The sequence below is a fragment of the Neomonachus schauinslandi genome, chromosome 4 (assembly GCF_002201575.2).
Source record: "Neomonachus schauinslandi chromosome 4, ASM220157v2, whole genome shotgun sequence".
Taxonomy (NCBI): Eukaryota; Metazoa; Chordata; class Mammalia; order Carnivora; family Phocidae; genus Neomonachus; species Neomonachus schauinslandi.
This window is the reverse complement of record NC_058406.1, coordinates 53,895,790-53,915,838: the sequence shown is the minus strand read 5'-3', so window position 1 is coordinate 53,915,838 and position 20,049 is coordinate 53,895,790. Positions and strand designations below refer to the sequence as shown.

General features: G+C 41.2%; 1 protein-coding gene across 1 annotated transcript in view; it reads left to right on the top strand.

Annotated features, from left to right (window-relative positions):
- Window positions 1-19,542, top strand: part of SLC35D1 (solute carrier family 35 member D1) — a 42,869-nt gene extending 23,327 nt beyond the window's left edge. The window contains exons 9-12 of the mRNA XM_021679974.1: window positions 1,690-1,757; window positions 2,873-2,951; window positions 5,934-6,016; window positions 19,021-19,542. Coding sequence (XP_021535649.1) covers window positions 1,690-1,757; window positions 2,873-2,951; window positions 5,934-6,016; window positions 19,021-19,129 — 339 coding nt within the window. The 3' untranslated portion in view covers window positions 19,130-19,542. The remainder of the gene's footprint in view (window positions 1-1,689; window positions 1,758-2,872; window positions 2,952-5,933; window positions 6,017-19,020) is intronic.
- The last annotated feature ends 507 nt before the right edge of the window (window positions 19,543-20,049 follow it).

Below are 20,049 nucleotides of genomic sequence, written 5' to 3'. Positions count from 1 at the left end.
AAAAGGAGAGAATACTTCCCAATTGACCTTAAGAGGCCAGCATACCCTGTACCGATAGTTGACAAAAAATTTCAAGGGCGGGGGGTGGAAATTACAGTTAAAAAAAAAAAAAAGAAAGCCTGCAATATATAAAAAGGGCACTGTATGACCAAATTATGTTTATCTCAGAAATTACGGTTAGTTTAACATTTGAAAATCAGTGTAATTTCCCATATTAGTATGAATTAATAAGAAATTAAGAAATAGAAGAACCATGTCAAAAAATGGAGAACATATATTTAATAAAATATGATACCCATTCATGAGTTTAAAATTTTCAGCAAACCAGAAATAGAAGGAAAATTTCTCAACCTAATAAAGGACCTTTACCAAAAAGAAAAAAAAAATCTATTGCTAACATACTTAATGGTGAAAGACTGAATACCTTTTCACTGAGATTGAGAATACGGGGAGAATAGCTGCTCTCCTATAATGTTCTATTCAACATTATACCAGAGGATGTCATTATGCAGTAAGGTAAAAACAAGAGACTAAAAGTCATATAGATTAGGAGGGAAAAAGGGAAAAAGTAATGGTGGTTACATCCGTCAAGACTCACTGAATTATACACTTAAGAGTGATTGATTTTAATTTTTACATATTATGCCTCAACAAAGAAAGAACCATAAACAAATTGAACGTCTACTGTTTGCCAAGTGCTGTGTTAGGAATTTGCTTAGCTAGATGGATGTGGGTCTTCCCTGCAGGGAGCTCACTGGTGGTAGACACGGTATAGAAAGACTTGCCACTCAGAGAGATGAGAGTCCCAGAGAGAAGTACTTCTGAGGCCCAGAGTGGGGAGTTCTTACTAGGGGAGGCCCCACATAGTGGCTGCTTGAGTTTTAGTCTGATCAGTGAACAGGAGTCAGAAGAATGTTGAGGAGAAGGGCATTCCAAGCAAAGGCATGTGGGTGTGAAACTGCATGTTGTATTTTACAAACGGTAAAGAGCCTCATATTGCTGGGGCCTGGCAGCTGTGAGGTTTATGTTGAAGTGGCAAGAACTGAAGCTGGATAGGTTGGCAGAAAGATAAAAGGTGGAATGTTTCTCATATTTGCTTAAACTGATATTACAAGAGAAAATATGTACTTGAGATCGAGAAACCCTCCCTCTTAGATGAGAGATGAGGTGATCGATGCACCTTTTCTCTTCCTTCGCTTTTTGTCTTAAAACAGCAATAAAACCTTGCTTTTACTATCAACTGTTTCAAAATAGTAATTCTCCCTGGATAGACCTCAGCTGAATTTGTGTAACTGAGGGTGCACTTGAGCTTTCACATGTTACAGGGAAGAAGTATGTTTTAATGTTTGAGAAAGCTTTTAATACTAGCCATCCGGGAGAACTGCTGAGATGAGCCAGATACGGCTTCTGCCTTCCAGCAAATATCAGTTTCTTTGTACCGATAGGGAGAAGTACAAAATCTTCCCCACATTACATTTTAGAAAGGAGAAAACCTTCTGAAACTGCTTTTTGGGTTCAGCTCCATATGTATCAAATTCTTAAACATCACTCTCTGTCCTGTGAGCGATGCAGGGAAGTGTATATATGTGTATGTGTGGTGGGAGTGAGTACCCAGGATTTTGATGGAAGAATAGAACAGCTGATTTTGAGGGCTTGCTCTAAAATCAGATACTTTCTTGTGTATTACAGGCAATGGATTTTGAAGGCTGGGCTGACACCCTCTTTCTTCTGCAGTTCACCCTCTCTTGTGTGATGGGGTAAGCCTTTGTTGCCTTATTAGCAGACTGTTTTCCTAGAGAAGTTTGTTCTGGGGTCCTTTTGCTTCATTTCTAAGTATCCTGTTCAGTCTCTTGAGTATATCAGTATAGGGTAATTAAACTTCCAGATTCAGGTGGTTTCACAGCCCTTGGGAATGTGCCCTTAGGGCTACTAAACTAATTCCAAAGTCATCTTTGGAAGGATGGAGACAAGTAACTATTTACCCAATAACCTGGTATGTGATAAGCACCATTATATTTCAGAATGCATTCTTTTATTACTACATTGACCATTTGACACATATTTTTGTCCTCTTACCTGTGAGGAAGCAGGCCCAGAACTCAAGTCAGCTGTCTAAGTTTGCGCAGTCCGCAGTGGCGGCCTTTGAATGTGGGGCTGACTCTCTCTACCAGATTGTCTTCCTCTTAGAAGAGTATATGTGGAAGGCAAGAGGTATCTGCTAATGTGCCTCTTCTCTTCGCTTTTGTGTTTCCCTGAGGAATTATTTTCCGGAGCCGGTCAGTTTGGTTGGTGTTTATGACTAGATCTGGCACAGGCTAGGTGCCCAGTGAGGAAGTGCTTCAAAATAAAATTACCATGGTGCCTTGGTACTGAGTCAGGCTCAGAAGCCTCGTTGTAAATCTGCCCATTCCAACTGCTGCCACTTACTTGTTAAGTGAACCTATATCCCTTCTTAAAGTAGTGCTAATTTGGGTTTCTTCCATCTTTAAGAATCTCTCTTGCCTCCTGTCCAGAGGTCACATTGACCTCATGGGAGGTGCACACCTGAGCCGTGGTCTGTGAGCTCAGCTTTCTATCTGCGTTAGGTGAATTAGTGGGAATATGATCTAAGAAGAGTACCTATGATTAGGAATGGTGGTTTCAAGGTTTTGGTGAGGGTAGCTGGGGAAAACACCTGGTCAGTAATTGGACATGTGTTTCTCTTTAATGAAATTTTAAAAAAATCTAAAGCTGCAGTACAAGCAGGGGTGAGATAGGGAAAGCTCATAGTCAGGTACTACAATGTGCTAGCATGGCCAACACTGTTTCTTTTGGCTAAAGATTGCTATAAATTAAGCAACTGGCTCTTACACCTCTTCCTTCTTTGTTCCAGGTTTATCTTGATGTACGCCACAGTACTCTGCACGCAGTACAATTCTGCTCTTACAACTACAATAGTTGGCTGTATTAAAGTGAGTTGAAAAAATACTGTTATCTTTTGGGTACCTACTTTATTTAAAAATTGTTACTCTAAATCTTGCTGTGGCCTAAAACCCCATCCTCCTTCTTTCCTCACAGATTGTCTTGGTTTGATGGGCTGTGGTGCTGGTTTCTAAAACGATCTTTAAGAACTCAGGGAGGGCGTAATCTCTGCTTTCAGGCAACTAGGCTTTGGGGAATATGGGAAAAGGGGAATGGGTTACCTTAGAGTAGGGGAAGAGGAATTAGGCTTGTTTCAGACAGGGTAGGTGACTAACTTGGTAGTGATAGGCCTGTCCCTTTAATCGCCGGTGAAAACTGTTCTGTTCTCTGCCTTCCTGAGTTCTGGCTGTTGTAGGGAAAGGAGGCCTGCCAGAAGTTAATCAAGGGAGTTTTCCAGTGCATGAGCCAAACCTTAAATGGCCTACTTTTAAAAGCTGTGTCTGACATTTCCAGTGATGTCATTTCCTCCTGATCCATTTTATTTGAGGGGAGGCTCATTTGTCTTCAGCCAGGGGAGCCAAAGTTGACTTAAATATTGAGCTGAAGTTAGTGGCTTGTAGCCTGAGGCCTCCTTCATCTGACTTTGAGCTTCTAGTGCTTTAAGATCCAAGAGGCCACGGCATGCCTGATTTCCAAATGAATTAGGGTAGGCTTGCTTTCTAAAAAAGAGAGAGAGGTAGGTCCTTGATCATTTGGGAAATGGAGTGCTTGCCCTTGGGACTTCCTTTCTGATTCCCCATTTGTCAATAGTGAGGGAAGGGATTGCAGAATAAAGTTTTACTGCCCTGCTATGTTTCCCTTTGCACCCCCATGGAGTGGTGTCCACCTGCCCTCACTTTAGAAACTAGATTTGGGTTAAAATTTCAGGTCTGTGACTTCAGATCATGGAATTAGAGTGTTTGGTGTAAATAGAATTCTGAATTAAGCTAGAACCAGTTAGTTGTGTGAATTCCCACGAAAGCTAGAGGCAGTTAATCTACGTTCAGGCCTGGGCTTGCTAAGATAATTTTAGCCCCTCAAATTAGCTCTCAGCTCTGTTTTGATTTTGTAAAGTAAATGCCCTTTTCAAGAGCAAAGTGAATGGCTTGTATCTTCAGAATAAGAAGAGCAAGAACATGAGAGACAGGCCAGTTGTTACCATGTTTTTGCCAAAATGGATACTGCCTGAAAGCCAGTGTTTAATTTTAATAACCTATTTGCTTAAGATTTTGTAGGGTACTTTCTTTGTATTTATCAGCATGGGGTACAAATATAATCATGGTCTTATTAAAGAAGGTCTAGTACTTTTGATATTTCCTCCTCCCCACAGAGCCCTATGGACTTTGTCCAAAGGGATCAGTTTTACATCCAAACTCTAGAGAGAAGGAAAAAAACTAGCTTGATTTACAGCTGCTGTTGCTTCTCACTGTGTTGTGGTATTGCTCTCGAAGGCTTTCTTACGTCTTCAGACAGAGGGGAGTACGCCGATGCCCTTGCTGGTTCAGAGTCTCATGGTCCACCGTGGAGCTTCTTTCATTAGCCTCTCAGATACAACCCTTTTAGCTCAGTCATTGTTCCCCAAGGGGCTATCCCTGGTTCTTGTTTCTCTGAAGCATGGTGGGAAAATTACTGAGGATACTTAATTAAAAATGGAAGTGCCTACACCCACCTCTTATACACTGAATCAGAATCTCTGAAGTAGAGCCTGGAAACCATCATTTTTAACAAGGTACGCTAACATTTGAGAATTGCAGTCTGAATTTTGAGGTACTAGCATCTTCTCTTCTGCGCTTGCTGATGAATTCTGCTTGGGGGCGTCGCTGTCTTGTCCTAATTGATTTTGAGCACCAGGGTTTGGGTTCTCAGTCCCTTCCCTTTCTGTAGCTCCTGGGCGCTTTATGCAGATTAACCTGCCATCTCTCTGGAGCTCTGTGTTCTAAGCCGATCCTGTTACACGTTTTCCCAAGTCGCCTACTGACCTTGTTTACTGTTGCATGGTATTTAATTTTGCTCTTTCCCCTCAAAACACTAAGAAAATCTGTTCTGAGGTAACTTGCTGTCTCCATCCTTAGACCTAGAAGAGGCTGACATAATTTCGAATGCTCTCCCAAAGGGCACTCCCATGATAAATTTGAAGTTTCTTTTCGGCTTTTCAAAAACACTGTGGCACTTTACTTCTGCTTCGTAGACCCGATCTAGGCGAGCCCAGGTTCTAAAAATGTTTGTGACATTTCCCATTCCCGACAGCTGTCACAGTGGAGAGGCAGGCGGCGCCTTCTGAATGTGAGAGAGAGGAGGTTAGGGAAGAACTGAAGAGTAGCTTGAACTTGGGGAAAGTTCATTTCACCTCTATGGCCTGCAGATAATTAAAAGGGAGCCAGATAAGCAGATGTTTACAAACCTGGGAGTTTAAGGGAGTCAGGAGAGGTAATTTTAAGAATGGGACTTTGAGATGACTTTTCATGTATTTTTTTAAGATACCAGAGAAGATACCTCTAAAAACAATGTTCATGTTGGTAAACGCCGTCATCCCCTTTTTCCTTTCTAAAGAAGAGGGAGAGATGCTTACAACGTGAGGTTTTCCTTCTTCACTTTCCCCTCACAGGTCAACAGTTACCTCAGTGGGAGGAAAAGCATTCTTTTCTGATTGCCAAACGCACATGACTGTTTTCTACCCCTAGTGACAACAGTGTTTCTCTGTCTAGATTTACAGCGTTAGCCCATGTCATGGGGCACGGGAAGTTGATTATCTGGTGATAATTGTCAGTGAGTGCATTTAGCTTTTGGAGGGATAGATTGAGAAGAAGTTAATGCCATTTTTTATTATTTCATACTATACTCATTTTAGGATTGGTGGGTTTTTGTTATTGTCCGTTTATTTGATTTTGTATTTTAAGGATAGGTATTTGGGCCATTCTGTGGATAAGTTTATATGAATATTGAAAAAGCTCAGTTAAACCTATGTTACAGCATCTTGCCGTTTTTCTTTGTAGAATATATTAATAACTTATATTGGAATGGTCTTTGGTGGAGATTATATTTTCACATGGACAAACTTCATTGGCTTAAATATCAGGTAAGTAAAAATATTTAAATGTAACCACTTTGACAAGTGGGATTTGGATACTTAAATAGTGTCACAGTAAGGGGCTATTTAATTGAAAATTTGCTCATTTATTAAACAATTATTGAGTACCTACAGTGTATTATATATTTAATGTCTTCACATAATGCTTTTTAAGAAATGGAGATAAGATGGTTCCGTATTTATACACGGTATTTAGGGAATCTTTTCTGGAAGTTAAGCCCTTTTTACTTATTGGCCTTCAAAGAACGGTCTTCTACTCATTATGCTAGATGGCAGTACAGTGTACTCAAGAAAAGTCAGGGCTAAAGAAGAGCAGCTCTGTTAGAATTGCTTTATACATGTCTGACCTTGGACATATCACTGGATTGCTTTAGTCCAGACTTTTATCAGTGATGAGGGTAAATTGTATGAAAGATCTTTTTAGTTCCAGAATGAATTGCATGGTTTTAAATACTGTATGTATGCTTAAAAATTCTCAAATTTGTTTTTGGGCCAGAACTCTATCTTGAATTCCAGCTTAATATATCAACAACTCACTTGACCTCTCTGGCTGACATGTCAAAAACTGAACTTTTATTTCCTCCCAAGTGTGTTCCACCCACAACCTATATATATCAGTTGCTGCAGACTCTATCCTTCTTAGAGCCTCTCAGTTCAAATCCTGGACTCATCCTTGACTCTTCAATCTTCTACCCAGTATCCAGTGCGTTAGCAAATTCTGTTGGCTCTACCTTCAAAGTAGATCCAGAAAAGAGTCACTTGTCACCTTCTGCATTGCTCCCATCAACATCTAAGCCACCAATATCTCTTGCCTAGGTTACCGCCTAGTCTTCTCCATTTGCATGGCTAACTCCTTTATGCCTCTAAATTTTTGCTGAAGTGTTACCCTCCCAGGGAAGTCTACCCTGACAACCTTATTTAAAATTGCAGCCTGCTCTCCCCCTTCTGATACTGCCAAAACCCTCTTACTCTGCTTTTCTATTTCTCTTTTCTAGAGCGCTTAATCTCTTTTAATATACTATATAATTTGCTTATTTATATTTATTGCCTATTTTCTGTCTCTCTTGCTGGAATGTAAGTTCCATGGGGGCAGGGATCTCTGCCTGTGTTGTTATTTCCCAAACTCCTAGAATGAATCCAGCTCTTGCTTAATAAGTATTTGTTTGATGAGGGGCACTTCGATGGCTCAGTCGGTTAAGCGTCTGCCTTTGGCTCAGGTCATGATTCCAGGGTTCTGGGATCGAGCCCTGCATCGGGCTCCCTGCTCAGCAGGAGCCTGCTTCTCCCTCTCCCTCTGCTGCTCCCCCTGCTTGTGCTCTCTCTCTCTCTGACAAATAAATAAATAAAATCTTTAAAAAAAAGTGTTTGATGAATTCTGTATGGATTGGTGAAAAAACACTTTGGAAACTATAAAATAGCCCTCTACCTAGAATATGGGTGTGTCAGCTCTTTAACTTGAAGCAAATTATATAACCTCTCTGGGTTTTTATTGCTTCAAAGGTAAACGAGTGATGATAATACATCTTCTACCTTCTTTATGGATCAGTATGAGAATTCAAGACTAATATTGGTAATAGGTTAATAACTCATTGTTGCCCCTTCCCTGACATTTATTTGCAAGTATAGTTTAGAGGAAAAGTCATTTGTTATTTGTGGGATGGAGTTGGGGGGTGGTGGGTGTAATGTGTACCCGAGGATCGCATATTTTAGAAGGAAGATGAGTAGTTCAGTCTCATACCTTGTTTGGAGTTGCAGTTCTGATGCTTGCTTGCTATGTGACTTTGAGTTGTTTATCTTTTCTGAGCTTCAGTTTTCTTGTGTGTTGGGGATGAAAATATCGATATCTCTTTAGAGTTGTTAGAATGAAATAATCTAATATAAAGTACATTTACTGCTTGACATCTGTGCTGAGTAAATATCATTTCTTTCATTAATATTTGTGAGAAAAGGCTAGGATATAAGGAGCAACCTGGTGGAACAGTTTTGACTTTGAATGTGACCTCTGTTCATTCACTTCTAAAAATTTGGATTAAAGAATCATTATGGCACCATATAGACCTGACTCAGAGGTGCCCTGATTTTCTTTTTGTTCCCTTCAAATAAATAACCGTATAGCCAAAATGAAGTAAGCTGTGGTAGAGGAAAGTATATATTATCTAATTTTTTTCACTTTCTCTCTTTAAAATGAAAATTACGGTTTTATTACTTATATTTTTTGACTTCTTTTACTAGTTGGTAAGCAGACTCACAGGTTGTGGACATTCCTTTTTTTTTTTTTTTTTTTAATGTAAAAACCAAACTTAAAGTGGCTATCATATTTCACTTTGATTAGAAATGGTGTCAGTGCATCTTTGGCTGACTACACTTTGAAGGAAATCACTAATTAAACCATATTCTTAAAAGAATCTATGATTAGGGGTGCCTGGTTGGTTCAGTCAGTTAAGCATCTGACTCTTGACCTCAGCTCAGGTCTTGATCTCAGGGTCATGAGTTTGGCCCCCTGTTAGGCTCCACCTTGGGTGTGGAGCCTACTTAAAAAAAAAAAAGATACCGTGATTAGACCCAGATAACATCTAGCTTCCCTATACCCTGCCTCATTTCTTTGTTGTTTTCAGAAAAGTTTAAATAGCCCTCTCTCTGTTGTGATTCAAGTGCAAGAAGCAGGACGCTTGCACTGGTAGCTACTCAGGCTTCATCCACATTGATTCTGTGATAGGAGGCATTTTTTTTTTTTTTCAGTAGGGCTCTGTTGAGAGCCTGGCTGTCTTCAGCTCTTCTAAATGCCTTTTTCCAGTAGCCACTTAGTGAGCGCTCACCCAAACCCAAAAAGGCAACAAGCAAGAGTAGGAAATGATTAGCGAAGGGTGGTGACAAGAGCCTGTTTCTGTACTTCGATCAGTTGGTGGACTTGGCCTGTGCCTTTGGCCTAAGCAGTGTAGCCTTTCCAGATAATGACATCATCATCCTCCTAACTGCCCAGGCTAGAATTCCTAGAATCTCTGGGGCTCATCTTCATCTGTGATTCTTTTTTTCCTTCCATAAAAAAAAAAATATGATTTAAATACAGTCAGATTCGCCCCTTTTCATGTACAGTTCTGTGAGTTTTGACAAATGCATACAGTCATGTAACTACCACCGGCCACGTTCATGATATAAAACAGTTGTATTGCTTCTAAAATCTTCCCATGTCCCTTTGCATTGAACCTCTCCCTCTCTGCTCAGCCCCTGTTTTCTATCCATATAATGTCCAGAACGTCATGGAATGGTAGCTTTTGGTCTGACTTACTTCACTTAACATACTGCATTTGAGATTCATGTTGCATTCTGAGATTCTGTTATGGATATATCACAGTTTGTTTATCCATTCAGCAATTGAAAGACGTTTGGGTAGTTTCTAGTTTTTAGCTGTTTTGTATTAGCTGTTGAAACACTTGCATAAAAGTTTGTGAACATAAGTTTTCATTTCACTTGGGTAAATACCTAGGAGTGGAATTTCTGGGTTGTCTGCTAAGTGTATGTTTAACTTCATAAGAAATTGCCAAACTTTTTTCGAAAATGTCTGTACCGTTTCGCATAGCCCTCAGCCACATATGATGCTCTGTGATGGTTGCTGCACATCCCAGCCCTTGGTTTTGTCAGTTCTTGTTTTTTAAATTCTAGACATTCTAATAGATCTATAGTGGTATCTCATTGTGGATTTTTTTTTTAAGATTTATTTATTTGAGAGAAAGAGTGGGGGCGGTGGACAGAGGGAGAGAAAAACTTAGGCAGACTGTGTGCTGAGCGTGGATCCCTATGCGGGGCTTGAACTCACGACCCTGAGTTCACTTTCTGAGCTGAAACCAAGAGTCAAAAGTTAACCGACTGCGCCACCCAGGCGCCCCTCATTGTGGTTTTTTAATTTCCATAATGATTTATGATGTTGAACATCTTTTCACATGCTTATTTGCCATCTGTATATATTCTTTGGTAAAATGGCTGTTCAAATATGTTGCCCATTTTTTAAAAATTGGGTTATGTGTTTTAAGTTTTGTTTTGTTTTTTTGAAGATTTTATTTTTAAATAATCTCTACACCCAACCCGGGGCTCAAACTCATAACTCCGAAATCAAGAATCACATGCTCTACTGACTGAGCCGACAAGCACCCCTTGTTTTCTTAAATTTTGTTTTGTTTTGTTAAGTTTTGAGAGTTCTTTATTTATTGGGGATACAAGTCCTTTATCAGATATGTGATTTACAAGTATTATTTCCCAGTCTGTAGCTTGTCTTTTCATTTTCTTACTCTCGATTGAAGAGCACAATTTATAAGGCTACTTTTATCAGTTTTCCTTCTATGAGTTGTGCTTTAGTGTAACCCAAGGTTACAAAGGTTTTCTCTGATGTGTTCTTCTAGAAGTTTTACAGTTTTATTTAAAATTAGGTATATAGCCCATTTTTGGATTAATGTTTATATATTGTGTAAGATAGGGATGAAAAGTTCTTTTTATATTGTGTGTGTGTGTTTTTAATATAGATATCCAGTTCCAGTACCTTCTATTGAGAATGCTATCCTTTCTCTGTTGAATTGCCTAATTCTTTGTAACACTCTTTTTTTATTAGCACTATTTTATAAATTAGGAAGCTGAGCCTAGAGAGGTTAAGGAAGTTGAGTAAATTCTGAAGTTATGCATTGAGCGTGTGCCTATATGCCAGGCATTATGTTCTAGAGGGACATGGTGCGTTCCCTTCTAGATCTGCCAATGTCACACAATTAGAAGTCAGTCATGTCACAAGGATTTTAACCCAGATGGGTTGGACTCCAGAGTCCCAAGTTCTCATTCCTTAATGCACCTCATTCAGCAAATGACTGACTGATTACAATGTAGCCTAGTAAACTGTTTATGTATCATCACCATTTTAGATTCTTGGCTATTTGAGGGCAGAAATCACTTGTCTTATTTACAGTTGTGCGTGCCAGTATTTATCAGCACCTGACACATAATAAGCATTCAGCTAGTAATAGTAACAAAATATTAACCAATACCTGTATTTTTTAAGATTTTATTTATTTGTCAGAGAGAGGGAACACAAGCAGGGGGAGAAGCAGGCAGTGGGAGAGGGAGAAGTAGGTTTCCTGCTGAGCAGGGAGACCGATGCGGGCCTCGATCCCAGGACCCTGGGATCATGACCTGAGCTGAGACGCTTAACGACTGAGCCACCCAGGTGCCCCTTAAGAATTTGTACTGGCCATTGTCCTGAGTACTCCATACTTAATCTCTGTAGCAGCCCTATGAGATAGATGCTGGGAATATTCCGTTTGACAGAGAGAGGCTAAAAAGCTGGTAACATAGCACTCAGCTGGTAAGTATTCCATCCATGATTTGCCTTCCAAGTCTTCGTTCTTAACCACCGTCTAGTAAATAGTGGAGAGATGAATGGGTTAATTTTATTTTCATATCCCTTTATGATATGCCATCATATTGGTTACATACTCTTAAGTCAGCCTCCTTTAGGGTCATGAAACTCATTTTACGGTAGCTTCTGAGGCCACACGATGGTCTACACAGTCTCTGGGATGGGACATGGTGCAGCTCGGAGTAGTTCCAAAGTTGGTTCCTGAGGACTTTGGTCTAGCCAGCTCTGCTCAGCACCTGAATCTACTGTTCCCTCATTTTGGATTCCTTTGCCTATTTCCTTAGAAAGAGGAGTTGCTTCCGGTTTTCAGACTGCTTCTCCTCCTGCAAAATTCCATCCTAGTAGATTCTGTTCTGGTTCCAGACTTCTCCTGAAGGACATAAGCTTTTCCTTCGCTTAGTGGTTCTCTAAGCAGGAGGACATGTTTTGTGTTACCAGTTAGTCGCTGCTGATGTAATCTCCACTAGGCTATTTATAGAGTTATATAACTGGCATCTGTCTCACTAGAGTGACTTAGACTTTTGAACAGGCTCTAGGGAGGTTGGCTAGCTGTTGGTTAGATCGTTATTTCTGACAGAAGAGCACTGAAATGGAAGATAGCAAAAAATCTGTGTTCTGTTCCAGTACCTCCACAAGTTATTTATAATTCACCTTTTGCAACCTCAGGCTTTTTTTTTTTTTTTTTTTGCTCTCAGTTTTTGAACTCGAGTTGTCTATCCTAAGTCTGCCACTAAACTTCTCTGATTCACCCTGTGGCAGTCCTGTGGAAACTCTGGGTCTGGAGGTGTTTTGCAGGAGACTTATGACATTGGAAGGAACCTCCTCCAGGTGTGGAAGACACATAAAATACGTTATCCTTTTAGTTGGGATGGGAGTCCACCCACATTCTAAGGTTTTTTAAGAGGCAGAAAAGAAAAAGTATAGTTTGGACTCAGCCCCAAGTTGAGGAACAATATCAAAGATGTCAAGAAAGCAAAAAACCAAACAAAACTCTTTATAAATATGTAAGAGAATCCCCCCTCCAAAAAACTAAACAGTAAGAATAGGTAGAAAACAAGTTTTAGGCTTATATTCTTGTTTTTCTGTAACTTTTCTCTAGTGCAGTCTAAAACAACACCACCACCAACAAACCTATCCATCTATCTGGCGCCTCCCCAGAATTCTCATCTAAGAGTATTTGCCTGATTCATTATCAGTTAATAAAGCAAATAATATCCTTGTCACAGCCCATGAGTTCCAAACAACATCACAACAGGATTTGGGGGCCTTTTATTTGTTTCTAAATTTACTCCTGGGCAAATTCCTAAAACTCCTAGGCAGATGGAATGGTTCACATCCTGGCCAGACATCTGTGACTAAGGTACTTCTATTTTTGAAGTATGTGCACGGACCAACACTTACCTGGTGTAGAAAGGATGTAAATACTCATGTGGGAAGGTGGCAGATAGCATCCCGCTAACTATGCTAGGGATGTATAGGGCCCAGGATCATCATAAGGATAAGGATAGGGAGTCAGTGTTGAGTGCCTGGTCCCTGACACCATCTTTACAGCGCCATCTCGTTAGTCGCCTCCAGTTCACGGCACAGTGAAATGGAGACTCAGCTGCCCTAGTGAGAAGCAGAACTGAGATTTTTACCCTGATCCGACTAGAAAAATCTGCCCCGTGGTTTAGCCATGTGAGGGCACATGGGATAAGAGATCAGATGACCCCCTTTGTTCTGAACAGTTCCCAAAGCCGCTTTGCTTACCTCCTCCCTCACCACTGATTGGTCTCTATGCTCCTATCTCCTCTGGTAGGCAGAGTAAGAATCAGAATTATTGAACCCATTCTGTGCGTATGTTAAAGAAAGTGATGACTTAGTGTATACAAAGCAATAGACTAATTTTTCTGTTCAGGGAATTTGTAATTTAGCTGGGAAGATTCATTTATTCATAAACAAATGTATGGTTGATACCTGTCAAACATTGTTTAAGGCACGGGGATAGAGCTGCTCTCAAAACTGACCAAAACCCTTGCCCTTCATGGAGTTTTCCTTCTAGTAGAGGAGACAAAAAAATGAATGAAGATAAATGAGGGAAGTATTTGCTGGTAATCAATGATAACTGTGATGATCAATGGAGAAAAATAAAGCAAGGAAGGGGAATAAAGAGTATCACAGGGGGTGGGGACACTTACTGAGAAGGTTACATTTTCTGTAAATACCTAAAAAATGGAGGGAATGAACCACATCGATTTCTGGAGGGAAGAGCAAGTGAAAAGAGCCTGAAGTAGGAGTGTGCCTGGTGTTCAGGGAACGGGTGAGGCCAGTGTGGTGGGAGTAGCGTGGATGAGATGAGATGGGGCCATACAGGTAATGGGGTGGGGTGACAGATTGGGGACTACTTTTAAGAGACGGTGAGATATTGGAGGATTTTGTATAAAGGAGTGACATGATCTGATTTAGTTTTAACAGGATTCCTTTGCCCACCACTGTGTTGAGATTAGGGGCAAGGAGGAGGGAAAGAGTGAAATGCTTATGTTAACAGTAATGGCTTTGATTCGTGTAGGAGTCATAAAGCATTTATTATGATATTAGGCGTGTATATGGCCTTAATAACGACAATGATGAGGTACTTCTCTACATTCTCTTGAGAGCTTTCCACAGCTGTCATCACACAAGTGTCACAAAATACTGTTCAGCCTGGTACCTGTCATAAGGCTGTGGTGTCTGCTTGGGGGACTGCATAGAGGAAAGGCTCCGTAGGTGAGGCCTTGAGCAGTAGGTAGGATTTGAGGAGGTGGAAAATAGAAGGGGGTATTCCAGCCATTGAGTACTGCCTGAGCAAAAGCAAGGAGCCAGACGTGCAGATGTTGGATAGGAGACTGGGCAGGGTGGGCAGCAGGTACTCCGGAATGGCTGGAGTAAGGGATTTCACAAGAGTAGTGCTGGAAAAGTAGACCGGCCCCCGAGTGTGAGGTGCCTCGAGTGTCTCCTAACACAGGAAGGAGGAATATACCCCACTCGGAAGACATGGTGAGAGTTTCTGCTAAACTGCAGGTAACAGAGGTGAGGCCAAGGCTTGCTCACTGAGTACAATTAGGGCCTCTGTGGGATGACCAAAGATAAGAGGCCTTACTATCCCTGGGACTCCTTGAGTTCTGGGTGAATGGGTGTGCAGCCATGAAGATGAGAAAAAGCAGCAATTGGCAAAACCTGGTTCTTCTTTTTGCTTTTTGGCAGAATTAGTTCCTGGTGTGCCGTGGCATTTTGACTTTTATCCATATTGGATGTCTGCTGTATGCTAATTAACCTTTTGAACTGATCTATTGTCCTATTATATAATTTAAGTATAAAATTTAAATTATAAAATTAACATAATTTTGTATAGCCTCTTGTTATATAAATAAATAATATAATTTAATTCTCCCTTCAGTCCTCTAAGAGTGGTATTCTAATGGCCATTTCCCAGATGGGCTCATTTCACAGAGCCGAGGCTCTGAGAGGTTAAGTAACGTGTCCCCCATCCTAGAGCTTTGTGAATGTATCAGAGTCAACAGTCAGCCCTGTTCACCTCTGTGCTTCTCTGTTCAGACTGGAAAGCTCTGGAAGGTGATATGTACAGAGGCAACATGGCTCTGCTTTATTTGGCTTGTGAGAAGGAGGAAAGAAGGCTCCCAGCAGCTGCTGTGTGGAGAGTAAAGATGGGGTGTAGGAAGAATGTACCCAGAGGTCCAGTTGCCATTATTTGGCAGGAATTACTGTATGTTAGGAAATAGCAATAAAAGTCACACTGCCCTGGGTCACAGGTTTTGGTGTAGACTGACATGTTTTACATGTGGAATACAGAAGGCAGAGTCTGTTCTGAGAGGCAGAGCTGCGCGGCCAGACACATGAGCAGACGTGTCCGCACGAGGGGAGGTGGAGACAACCTGGACCTTAGGACTCTCGCTCCCTGAGCATGGAGTTGCCGTATGGAAGGCATTTCTAGCATCTGTTTGTAGCATGGATATCTAAGTGAGGCTGGGAAATATGTGTGTGGCTGTAGGTGTAGGAGAAGTAGATCGGGTCTGCCTGGCTTGGGAAGATGAGAAATGGTCAGAGCAGGTGAAGCGGCCCAGTCTTGCAGCATTCTAACTAGACCCCTGTCTGTGGTGCACAGGATCCTGGTCTTCCTCTACTGTTCAGCTCCTGGCTGTGTCTGTCACGGCAGGGTCAGTGAATTAACAGTTGGTGGTCTGTGATCTGAATATGAGGCAGGTGGAAAATTGCTTGAGATTTTAAAAAATGAATATTTAGGATGGTCAAATATATAAATAACAAGCCCAGAATATCAGAAGTCACCATCTTTAATGTGAATATTTACGGAACCAATAGATGGAGAAGTTTTTTTGTTTGAAGTCATAGAAGATCCTAATTCCGAACCATTTGGTAGTGATGTGTAAAGGTTCATATAGCAACCCCCCCCGCCGCCCACCACCACCGCGCACCCCTGCTCCAATCTGGGCTTTTCCCTTTCTTTTCGCCACCCTCCTCTTCCCCTCCTTGAAGCTTGCCCACATGCCCAAAGCTGCTTGGAAGCAATTTAGACTCCCTTACAAAGCATCAATTCACCACTGCTCGGCACACAGGATCCTTGTGGATGGATACTCAGTTCTCTTCAGGCGATTTGGAAATGGCCATTTCTGAAAACGTGAATATTTGATAATAAAGTCAGGAATAAAGAGATGAAAAATCTTTTGTTATTGCCTCATGTTGGAACTTGTACGAATTTGAAAAGTCTGCTCTTTCATCTCCCGAGTTTAGAACAGCAGTCTCTGTGTTCTGGTTATTCAGACAACTTCATGGCAACAGAGCGCCCTCCTTTGGCATGAGGTTACATCTCCAAATTATACCACCCTACTTTTGTTAACAGTGCATCCCCCTCTAGTCTGTGAGTAGCAGGGCTGACCGGGAAGGGAGGGGAAGGAATATATATTTCCTGATTGTTTACCATGTGCCAGGATTAGGGCCTGGCTTCTTTATGCATGTGATCTCATTATAGAGAGTATTATTTTCATTTTATTAATACAGAAATAGAATCTCAGAGAAATTAATAAATTTGCCAAGGGTCACAGAGCTAGCAGTATTATTCAAGATTTGAACCAAGACCTAACTCCACAAAGTTCATGTTTTTTCATTACGCTAACTATGCTAGGGATGTATAGGGTCCAGGATCATCATAAGGATGAGGCCTAGAAGAAATGCCAGGGTATTCTTTGTTTTCTTCAGTCCTACACTGCTCCATTATTTCTCTCCAAGTGAAATCAACTTAATATAAACATCAGAGATTGTCTTGACAGGAAAAATAAAGAAAGCATTGTTTAAGGTTGTTGTGGGAGGAGGACCCTAGAGGATAGCATGAAAGAAAGAAAGGAGCAATCCTACTTGGTGTGTGGAGGGGGCAGGGTTAGAGGCGAAGGGAACTTTGTCCTGTAGATGTACGTGTGAACCTGAGAAGGTTGAGATTCTGTCAGGGAGGCTCCAGTAAGCCATCTCCTTGGGTCCTAGCCCAGCTCCCCAGGAAGTCATCGACTTGATGCACTAGAAAACCAGAAGAGTTTCTAGAAGAGTCTGAGAGATCACATTCTCTAAAAAGAAAGAAAAGAAAGAAAAAGAAATGGAAAAAAATGACTAGATGAAGGAAAAGAAGCTTATGAAACTGGCACCGAGACTGGGTCCATGAGGCTGCTGTCTTTGGGCCGGCGCAGATGTTTATTGTACTGCTGTGTAGGGTCAGGCCAGTGCAGAGGACCTGGTAGGGCTAAGAGTAAGGCCTTAGACATTTGTAGGCGGATGGGAACAAAATAAGGACCAGCATCTCTTCTATCAAGTGGAGCAGGGGGTCATAAGGAAGGAAGCTGTTTCAATGGAGATGATAGGGTTGACATGGGTTTTATTCTGATCCATTATTAGGATGTTTTGTGACCCTGAGCAAGTTATCTTAGGACTCTGGAACTCAGTTTATCTTCAAAATGAGCACCTTGCCAGGGATATTGTACTTTGCAGGAATCTTGCAGTGGCAGATGTATGATAAATGCTTGACGTGTAGTAGACTTTAGCAAACGGTCACAATTTGTTGATTAAATGCTGTGACTGCCTGATTCTGCTTCCTTATTTGCAGGAGCAAGGCATCTCTTACCCTGCTGTAGCTGGTATGGGGCTGGAATCCCAAAGCCTAGAGGAGAATAGAACTAAAGTCTTCTTTATTTTTTTTAAGATTTTATTTATTTGAGGGAGATACAGATAGTGAGAGAGAAAGAGCAGGAGTGGGGAGGAGAGGGAGAACCATGCTCCCTGCTGAGCAGGGAGCCCGATGTGGGACTCGATCCCAGGACCCTGGGATCACAACCCAAGCCGAAGGCAGATGCTCAACTGACTGAGCCATGCAGGCGCCCCAAGAAGAGAACTAATTTCAAATAAGGTGCAAGTTCATGAGTCAAGTGGATAGGCAAAAGGTGGGGGGCCAAATCCAGGAGGAGGAACATCTGAAAGCAGAGTCTGGGCCAAGATGCCACGTGAAGACCCAAGAGAGTCACAGGTGTCAGGCTTAGCAGAAGAGCAGGTCAGAAGAGTCTCGAGTGTCTCTGTGAGCTCCCCCAGCTTACTTTCAGTTAGTTAATGGGGCAGGGGGCTGTGTATCCCATGTGGGTTTGAGGCCGCCACAGAGAATAGACAAGTGTAATCACTGTCCCTCACGTGCGCCTTCCCTCACGGTGGTCAGTGTGGTGGACGAGTGAGGGGTACCAGAAAGCAACTCAGAGGCTGAGGGCTCAGGTGATAGGTTCTCCACTGTGAACTTGATTCTGGTCAGAGAGAAACTAGCTCTGAATCCCCCAGGGTCTGCATGTTTACTTACTAATTGGGATGTTTTTTATTCTTATTAAAAATTACATTTCTTTGTCTTGAATGATTATTTTTTAAAATACAGAGAATAGAAATACAAAAAGAAATCACCTGTGATCTCACCATCTAGATGTAACAACCATTAATATTCTTGTGTTCTCTCTAGACTTTATTCTGATGCATATCAATGTACATATTCATGTTTAATAATGGGATTAGACAATACTTCATGTTTTGTGAGATTTTTTTCATTTAAGATGTCATTGCTGTTTTTGTTTTATATTACGAGATACATCATATTCTCTTGTATGAATTTATGTAATTCCCTCTTGGGACATTTACGCTTTATCTGATTTTCTGCTGTTACAAATTTTGTGGTAAACTCTTCCTTGGTAAGTCTAGGAAGATCTTCCATGAAGTAGATAGCTTGGTCAAAGGATAAGCAGAATTCAGAGGTTTTTTACTTCAGCAAATGGTATTCCAGAAGGGTAGTATAAAATTGGCACACCTGCCAGCAGGTGTGTACATTCATTCATTTCCCCAGAGCATCGGCAATAGTGCACGATACCATGATGAGGGAGCGTCTTTAGTTTGGTAGCTGGAAACACTACATGTGTTTTAATTTTACATGCTGTTGATTTATGACGGTAACTCCAGCCCTCAACACTGGTCTCCCATATATTTGCCATTCCTTCCTTCTTTCCTCCCTGATGGTGGTTTTCTGTTTTTGCAGCATTGCTGGGAGCCTGGTGTATTCCTACATCACTTTCTCTGAAGAGCAGCTGAGCAAACAGTCAGAGACCAGTAACAAGCTGGACATTAAGGGGAAAGGAGCAGTATGACCAGAGGATTGCTTCGACGACGTAGGCCCAAGTTTTTGATCAACTGAGAACACTGGCAGTTCTTACACAGACACTGAGGGGTGTCCTGATTATGGAGAAAATAACCATTCCTTTGCACTTGTACAATCTGAGGATTGATTGCTGCCTTTTAAAATTTTATGAGAGAAACTTATAATTGACTCTATTTTAAATATGCCGTTGGAATTAATTTATATCAAACTGGAAAATGTACCGGGCTTTTTAATTTATTTCTTTTATGCCGACAGTGAAACATCGGTGTTTTGAAAATATTGTATCCCATAGTTTGATATCCAGGTGTCCCTTAGAAGCTGCATATATACAGTGCTCCAGCTGGAGCCTCCTCATTCAAATTGTTGCTGCATATAGAGGGAGGTTAGCCTTCCTTCTGCTGGAAATGCAGCGAAGTATCTAAAATTTCTCCTTTTTAAATTTTATTTCTTAACAATTTTTCTTCATAAGGATATTATGACTGCATTTGCTAAAGATGACAGCTTTGGCACTACAAAACTATGTGGGCTTTGAAGTTGTATTGGTTTCCATGTTGGCTTCCCTGAGAACCCCTGGGATGGGCACAGTGCATCCCTTGAAATTATGCTATTCCCTCTTTGTTGTGTAGGATAGCGATAATGAAGGGATGGAGAAAGTAGGCCTCTTACTCATTTATTCATCTATAGGATTCATTCAGCTTAAATGTACTGGGTATGTAATATGTACCTGGCATTATGCTAAGTGCTGGGAGTACAGAGATGTTTTTGGAGGTAGTTAAATGATCTCACTCCTGCTGTTGTGACCGAGGGTTAAGAAAGAAAACTTAACTTGATGATCCATTCAGAAGTTCTGAACAAGTCACAGAAATTTTTTTCAGCTCTTAGAAACTGCAAGTCTATAAATGGGCTTGG